Here is an 8,375-nt window from a genome sequence, read left to right as displayed (position 1 = left end):
CAGACCATCGGGTGGGCATCTCCGGTGGGCATCTCTTCCTCTCTGGTTCCCTGTGTGGGCAGGGCAAGCGGAGGGACGCAGGCCGGTCCATGAGAACTTGGCCGGGGCCCCATCCGCGGGCGATCTGAGTGGCGCCCAGGGGACCCTGGCAGCGGGGAGCAGGGGAGGTTCAGTCAGCGGGGGGTCCGTGCGGAGTCCACAGGTGGGCTTAATAGTCAGATGTTCTGCATCTGCAGGGGAGAGAGGGTCTGCATGCAGCCGGGGCTCCTTTCCAGGCCGTCGGGTGGGCATCTTCGGTGGGGATCCCTTCCTCTCTGGTTCCCTATGTGGGGAGGGCAAGCGGAGGGGCGCCGGCCGGTCCCTGAGAACTTGGCCAGGGCCCCTGTGGTGGGTGCGCGGAGCGGCGCCCAGGGGACCCTGGCAGCGGGGAGCAAGGGAGGTTCAGTCAGCGGGAGGTCCGTGCGGAGTCCCCAGGCGGGCTTAATATTCAGATATTTTGCATCCCCAGGGGAGAGAGGGGCCGGCTGCAGCTGGGGCCCCTTTCCAGGCCGTCAGGTGGGCATCCGTTGGGCATCCCTTCCTCTCTGGTTCCCTGTGCGGGCAGGGCAAGCGGAGGGGTGCCGGCAGATCCCTGAGAACTTGGCCAGGGCCCCTGTGGTGGGCGCTCGGAGTGGTGGCCAGGGGACCCTGGCAGCGGGGAGCAGGGGAGGTTCAGTCAGCGGGGGGTCCGTGCGGAGTCTCCAGGTGGGCTTAATATTCAGATATTTTGCATCCCCAGGGGAGAGAGGGGCCGGCTGCAGCCGGGGGCCCCTTTCCAGGCTGTCGGGTGGGCATCTCCAGTGGGCATCCCTTCCTCTCTGGTTCCCTCTGCGGGCAGGGCAAGCAGAGGGGCGCCGGCCGGTTCCTGAGAACTTGGCCGGGCCCCATCCGCGGGCAAGCGGAGCGGCGCCCAGGGGACCCTGGCAGCGGGGAGCAGGGGATGTTCAGTCAGCGAAGGGTCCATGCGGAGTCCCCAGGTGGGCTTAATATTCAGATATTTTGCATCCCTAGGGGAGAGAGGGGCCGGCTGCAGCCGGGGCCCCTTTCCAGGCCGTCGGGTGGGCATCTCCGGTGGGCATCCCTTCCTCTCTGGTTCCCTGTGCGGGCAGGGCAAGTGGAGGCGCGCCGGCCGGTCCCTGAGAGATTGGCTGGGGCCCCATCCGTGGAAGAGCGGGGCGGTGCCCAGGGGACCCTGGCAGTGGGGAGCAGGGGAGGTTCAGTCAGCGGGGGGTCTGAGGCCGGGGCACGCTTCCAGGAGCCTGGGTAAAATCGTCCGGCGCCCCACAAAAGGTGGCGCGCAGCAGTGACGCTGTGACGTCCGGGGGAATTCCTCGGGCAGAATGATAGGAGGTGATGGAAAAGGGCGGCCTCCAGTACTCTGGTCGATGTGGCATCCTGCGTCCCGGCCAGGAGGGTTAGTCGCTCCGCTAGAACCTTGGGGTCCTGGTCAATAATGGGTGACATGACCCTCCCCCAGCCCACTGCGCATCTGAGACCTCTCTATGTGAGGGTGTCCGGTCTCCAGGCACATCAGCATTAAGCTTCACCCATCCCTGGGACAAAGCTAGGCTGGTCCAGTCTGAATCCAGATGGCATGGTTTGCTCTGCCTGTCAGCCCTGCAGGGGTCTGATGCTGGTAGTTGTTCTTGGGGAGCATCAGATTTGCATATGAGGTGTCCATCCCAAGACCCTGGTGGAGCGCATAAGTTCCCTGGTACCGTGTGAGTGTTGGCAATATCCTGGTGTGGCGAGGTGGCCTGCCAGCTGACCGCATAGCCTCTGTGGAGAGGGCCTGGTGTGCTGGCAGCTGCATGGAAGTGTCTGGTGTTCCTGCATGGAGGAAGGCAGACTCCTTGGGGGACAGCAGGAGGTGACTCCAGCAGATGAGAGATGCAAATATGTGAGCATGGACGATAGAGATGATTTGGTAGGAAGACTGGGAGGTTTAATGGAGGGAGCCAGTGGAAGCTACATGCCATCAGGCTAGAATGTAGGTAGATGAATGGCTCCACCTTTTACACCCTTTACCCCCTCGGGACAAGATGAAATTAGTCAGGTGTAGAGCGGGATGCGGTGGGTTGGGGGAGCGGGGTCCCCTGTGGGTCGACGGCTTGCCTCACCACTGTGTGGGGAGCTTAGCCGGGAGGCTTGAGGTGACTTTATGACCACTGCCTATCCAACCACACACCCCCTGGGACAGCTTTCACTGATTTCCCAGTGAACGGGTTGTTGGGTCAGGCGGAAAAGTTAGTGGGTGCTCTCCTTGGCCCTGCATGGTGTGGGCCCGACTGTTCCTCTTACTCCGACCTCCTCCTTGGTCCACCAACCATCTGCTGGGGCCTGCTTGGTCCATCTGGCCTCCTGCTCGGAACCGCATGAAACCTCCATCTCTTTTTTTGTGCTGGCTGTCTGCACCTGTTTGGGGACTGATCCAGTGAAGGTCCCCCTCCTCCTTGACTGAGAGCTACCTGGATGATCCTACTGAAAGCATATTCTTATCTCAAAGATCAAACTATGCAGCCCGGAATCCTTCCACTACTGTTGATGGGCCTGGAGATGCAGAGAGAGAAAAAAGGATGAGATAGAAGCAGGCTGAAGAGGTGTGGCTGACCTGGACCCATTGCACCTGGCATGGCTTTTGAGAATAGCACCTGGCACGGCTTCCGAGGAGAATAGCTGTTGCTGTGGAGTGATGGGAACCCAGGATGGTTGCACCTTGGTAGGTTTGCCCCTGTGTCTCCTGGGTGCTCCTGGTAGATAGAGGTCTCTGTCCCATGGGTTTGTGTCGGGATGGCCTGGGGATAGAGGCCACTGTGAAGGAAGAATGGCTGCGGGGCCCATTTTCCCTGCTGTGCTGGCCTCTTATCCAGGCTGCCCTGCTGCTGTCCCATAGTGGGCAAGATGGCTGAGCCAGGAGTGTTCCACTCTGAGCTGATCCAGGTAATTCCCATGATCTCCCTGCCCCAGAGATGGGGGGGAGACGTGCAAGGGCGAGATGTGTGGAGTTCCAGGGGGGCATGGTGCGGTAGATGGATGGGTTTCCCCGGCCCATCCGTCTTGCCTGTGGCGTGGTCCCCCGGAGCCTGGCTGAAGGGCGCAGTCAGAGTGAGGGTCCCCTTTTGGCTGGTCCAGGTTCCACTGGTGTCCTTCCTGTCCCAATGGGGAAGGTCGAGATGTTTGGAAACACCGGGAGTGCCAGGGGCACGGTGCGGTAGAGGGATGAATTTCCTGGACCCACCCCTCTTGCCTGTATCGCGGTCCCTTGGTGCCTGGCTGATGCGCGCAGTCAGAGTGGGGGTCCCCTTTTGGCTGGTTCAGGTTCCACTCATGTCCTCCCTGCCCCAGAGATGGGGGGGGAAACGTGCAAGGACGAGATGTTTCGAAAAAGCTGGGAGTGCCGGGGGGCATGGTGCGGAAGAAAGGGATGGGTTTCGTGGGCCCACCCCTCTTGCCTGTGGCGTGGTCCCCCGGAGCCTGGCTGAAGGGCGCAGTTGGAGTGGCGGTCCCCTTTTGGCTGGTCCAGGTTCCACTCATGTCCTTCCCGTCCCGGCGTGGAAGGTCTAGACGTTTGGAAACACCCGGAGTGCCGGAGGGCACGGTGCGGTAGAGGGATGAGTTTCCCGGACACACCCCTCTTGCCTGTATCGTGGTCCCTCGGTACCTGGCTGACGGGCACAGTCAGAGTGGGGGTCCCCTTTTGGCTGGTTCAGATTCCACTCATGTGCTCCACGCCCCGGAGATGGGGGGGAGACATGGAAGGGCGAGACATTTCAAAAAGCGGGGAGTGCCGGGGGGGGCATGGTGCGGTAAAGGGATGGGTTTCGCGAGCCCACCCCTCTGTATTGTGGTCCCCTGGAGCCTGGCTGATGGGCGAAGTCAGAGTGGGGTCCTTTTATCCAGGTTCCACTCGTGTCCTGGGGGGGCATGGTGCAGTAGATGGATGGGTTTAGCTGCCCACCCCTCTTGTCTGTATTGTTGTCCCCCGGAGCCTAGCAGGTGGATGGATTCAGACTGGTCTTGAGTAGTTTTGAGGTGCTTGGGAGTAATGAGAGTGATGACACACTTGATCCTCATCGCTTGGCAAGCACCAGCATTGCTCCGTGAAGAACTTGTTGGTTGCTCCGTGAAGAACTTGGCTCGGGCACATGACACCTTCAACACCGTGAAGGGTGGGAGGATTTCAAGCATTTGAACTCTACGGTTGCAGGATCCCTGGCGGCGGCTCCCTCCCCGGGATTAACGGTTGGCTGGGGGAGGAAGGAGAGGGCGCCATCAGTCGGCTGGGGGCAAAAGCTGAGGGAACCATCAGACCACTCATTTTCCCCCAACCCCGATAACTTGGCCCGTGCGGCTCAGGGCGGTGCACGGCGAGGCGCCTTTAATCCCACGTAGGGTGGCACTGGCACCGGGGTTCCCCGGTGGCAGCTCCCTCCCCGGGCTTAATAGTCCATTTCTTCCTTGCACAGTGCCTCCTGGTGGTAGCCTCAAAAAACTGCAGCCCCTGGAAGTCCTGATGAGGTCGGAGAGGAACCCCTCGGCCGGGACCCGCTTCCAAGAGCCTGGGTGAAATCGTCCGGCGTCCCGCAAAAGGAGGCTCGCAGCAGCGACGCCGTGAGGTCCGGGGGAATTCCTCAGCCAGAATGATAGGGGGCGAGTTGCAGGGCAACAGAGTTTCAAAACTTGGACAGGTCCCTGGGCCCCTGTGCAGGGGGCAGAGCCAAGGAGCGTTAGGCCTGAAATCCCCAGTGGGCACCCCTTGCTCCCGGTTCCCCGTGTGGGCAGACCCACGCCCCGAAGCCCCGGCCGGTCCCGGAGAACTGTGCCCCTGGTGGCCGTACGGGGAACTGCATCCCTGGAAGTCCAGATGAGAATGGATTTGGACCCCTTTGGCCGGGGCAGGCTTCCAGGAGCCCGGGTAAAATTGTCCGGCGCCCCGCAAAAAGTGGCACGCAGCAGCAATGCCGTGACGTCCGGGGGAATTCCTTCTCCGGATATATAATGGGGCGATATACGGTGCGTGCAGATAACCCAGGATCAGCCTCACACCAGAGTGCTGCTACAGAGCATATGAGTATGCACTGGGACTCCAGACATGAAAGGGTCAAGGTGGGCTGGTCAAGATGCACTGCATCACACACCCAGCGCTGGGCAGTCCTTGCTATGCGCAAGTTCCAGGGATTTCGCGCTGCTGAGGATGGTTTGGTCGGCTGCAGTGTGAACGTTGTGACCGCTAGGTACAGGTTTAATGGTTCGTTTACCGTGCTTGTCATTGCGGGAATGTTTATCCGGTTTCCTCTCTGGTACCTTTTAAAGGGGGAAAACTATGGAACTGAACCGTGCGTCTGGAGACACAACGGACAGTGACATGGTTGGCAGTGATGAAGACTATGGGCCTGATTCAGAGCCAAACGCTCTGACCAGAGCGCTCGCTCTGAATCAGGGCCCTCCTCCATGAAAATGGAGCGTCTTCCTGGACACTCACACAGCTGTGGGTGACCACCCACAGCTTATGCGAGCGTCCATGATGATGGTCGCGATGGTCAAGACCATCGCGACTATCGGGCTTGCGACGGAGACCCTGCGGTAGGGTCTCACTGCCGCAAGCCCTGGAGTGATTTTGGCTCTATCAGAGCCAAAACCACTCCCACTGACATCACATAGCGGGTCTGAATGACCCCCTATGTCCCTGACTCATCAGAGGCAGGCAGTATGGAGGATAGCAGCGGGGATGAGAGGTCTGTTGGCTGAGGATTCCTCTGTGGAAAATGACTCCCTACCTCATAGACCCAATGCATTCACCTTGAAAAAAAACCATGCTGTGTCAGTCCAGGTACTTACAAAAAAAGCGATGGTTCAAGGGTATATACCAAAAAGAACTATTGTCTTTGTTGCGAGAAGCCATTTTCGATAATAGCAAGGCATGTGGAAGCTATCCACGGCAATGAGCCTGAGGCGGCCCGGGCACTCAGCTACCCAAAATGCTCAAAAGAGAGGCGGCTGCAGCTTGACCTGCTCCGCAAATGGGGAAACTTTGCCCATAATGCCTGGGTCCTGGGTGATGGCAGCGATGTCCTTCTTCCCTGCAAGCAGCTGGGCGAAGCTGCGGCTCCCCAAGACTTCATGCATTGTGTCCACTGCCAGGGCCTTTTCTCCAGACGTCACCTGTGGCGACATGTAAAAAGGTGCCCGCTTAAGAAAGGACCAGACAATCCCAAACCTGGCAGGACCAGGGTGCAAGCCCTCTGCACTTATGCCACCCCTGTTCCACCAGGTGTTGGGACAGCCCTCTGGAAGGTGCTGTCTGACATGATTCATGATGATGTGGTACCAATAATCAAAGGCGACCCTTGCATCATGCGTTTGGGCTCCACCTCTACAACAGGCTTGGATCAGATGTCACTAAGCATGTGTATATTCATCAGAAGCTTCGAGAGGTGGGGAGATTGATGATGCAAGCCAAAAAGGTTACTCCACTGCGGAGCATGAAAGAGTTCATCCGCTTTGGGAACTTCATACATGTAATTAAGGCTGTAAGGAGCCTGACTGGCTATGACGAAACAACAAATACCTTCCAGGTACCCTCGCTGGCTCTGAAGGTGGGCCACAGTTTGCAAAAGATATCGAGCATGGTTGAATGTCAGGCGCTTATGGAGGGGCATGCTCCCACTGTAGAGAGTGCTCGGGGCTTTAGAAAATTATACAAGGCAAGGTGGAGTGAGCTGATTTCAGCTGCAGCCCTTAAGACCCTGGAAGAGAAAAAATGGAATGCTCCCCCCTCCTACCTTTCACTAGAGATGTGAAGCAGTTGCACCTGTATCTTGGTGACAGACAGCGGGAGTACCTGGAGGGCTTGTCCACCCACCCCACCACGAAGCAGTGGTTGCTGCTGGCCAAGGTAACCCTTACACAGCTGATCCTCTTCAACCGCAGGAGGGAAGGTGAGGTCTCAAAGATGCGGCTTGCCTTGTTTGCATTTAGGCACACTGCTGACTTACAGGGTGATGTGGCGCTGGCCCTGTCGGAGCTGGAGAGGAGGCTATGTCAGCACTTCACCCGTATTGAGATTCCAGGGAAAAGAGGCAGGAAAGTTCCTGTCCTCCTTTCCCCATGCATGCAGAAGGCAATGGAGCTCCTGACAGAGAAAAGGGCAGAGTGTGGTGTCAGTCCTGATAATGTCTACATGTTTGCTAGACCTGCTGCTTTGTCTCACCTGAGAGGATCCGACTGCATTCACCTCTATGCTCGAGAGTGTGGGGCAAAGCATCTGGAAGCACTCTCCTCCACCAGGCTTCAGAAAATGTGGAAAACCCTTTCGAGGGTCCTGAACATGAGCGACACAGAGATCGATCAGCTAGCTGACTTCCTTGGGCATGATATCCGGGTGCATCGTCAGTACTACCGCCTCCCTGAAGGTACTCTGCAATTGGCCAAAATAAGCAAGCTCTTTGTGGCACTCCAGCAAGGCAGGTTGGCTGATTTTAAGGGTCAAAGACTGGAAGACATCTCCATTGATCCCAATGGTAGGTATCATGGGTCCAGACCTGCCTGGTACTTCCATGGACTGGCAGTCTAAGGAGGCTGGTTTGACTGGGGACTTCTGTTTATCTCTGTATTTTCAGAACAAATCCGGCTAGCCAGTGATGAATCTGAGGATAAGCCAGAGAGGCAAGTAAGTGGAGTGCCAATGGAGGATGGAGATGCAAGTACCGCAGCAGTGGTGGAGAGACACACCCCTGTGGCTCCCAAAGGTGTGTATCATTTTCACATCTATTCGGGCGAGGGTGATGGTGGTGGCGAAGGCATCAGTTGGCTTTGTGGGTGTCTAATTTTTTATCTCTCATGCACAGGTGTCTGCAAGGGTGCCAAAAAGAAACCATGGAGCAGTGCAGAAGTAGCAGCTGTTGAGAGACACCTGATGCGGTGCATCCTATCCTGCAAAGTACCCGGCAAAAAAGATTGTGATGCCTGCATTAGGGCTGAGGCACAGGCTCTAAAGTCTCGGGACTGGCTATCTGTCAAGTACTACATAAAAAAACGTATTACTGCTATCATGAGAAAAACTATAGCATGAATAAAATTTCTGTTGGTCAAACTGAAGCATCTTTTCTCTATGGTAAAACCCTGTAGCAAAGGGCACCCCAAGGGGTATTAATACCTAATTAGGTCCCCATGAGGTTCAATGGTCTCTAGTCCTTGCTATCATACTTTTATGGTATATCTACACTGGGCGATGTGATATTGATTTGTGTCAGCATGCACCGCCTGCTGTTCCAGCTGTTGAAGTGATGTGAAAAAGGTGTACCCGTAAGGGATGTTCCAGTCATGGTTCCTGACAA

The 8,375-nt window shown here is 57.3% G+C and overlaps 1 protein-coding gene across 1 annotated transcript; it reads left to right on the top strand.

Annotated features, from left to right (window-relative positions):
- Positions 1-5,681: 5,681 nt before the first annotated feature.
- LOC148518214 (uncharacterized) lies at positions 5,682-8,053 on the top strand. Its single transcript, XM_088477512.1, has 2 exons — positions 5,682-7,787; positions 7,887-8,053. Exon 1 carries the CDS (start codon positions 6,800-6,802, stop codon positions 7,610-7,612), a length of 813 nt encoding a protein of 270 aa, XP_088333638.1. The 5' UTR covers positions 5,682-6,799; the 3' UTR covers positions 7,613-7,787; positions 7,887-8,053.
- The last annotated feature ends 322 nt before the right edge of the window (positions 8,054-8,375 follow it).

This window comes from Taudactylus pleione, unplaced genomic scaffold, assembly GCF_031769625.1.
Source record: "Taudactylus pleione unplaced genomic scaffold, aTauple2 ptg000201l, whole genome shotgun sequence".
Taxonomy (NCBI): domain Eukaryota; kingdom Metazoa; phylum Chordata; class Amphibia; order Anura; family Myobatrachidae; genus Taudactylus; species Taudactylus pleione.
The sequence above is the reverse complement of the archived record's forward strand: the minus strand, read 5'-3'. Positions and strand labels throughout refer to the sequence as shown.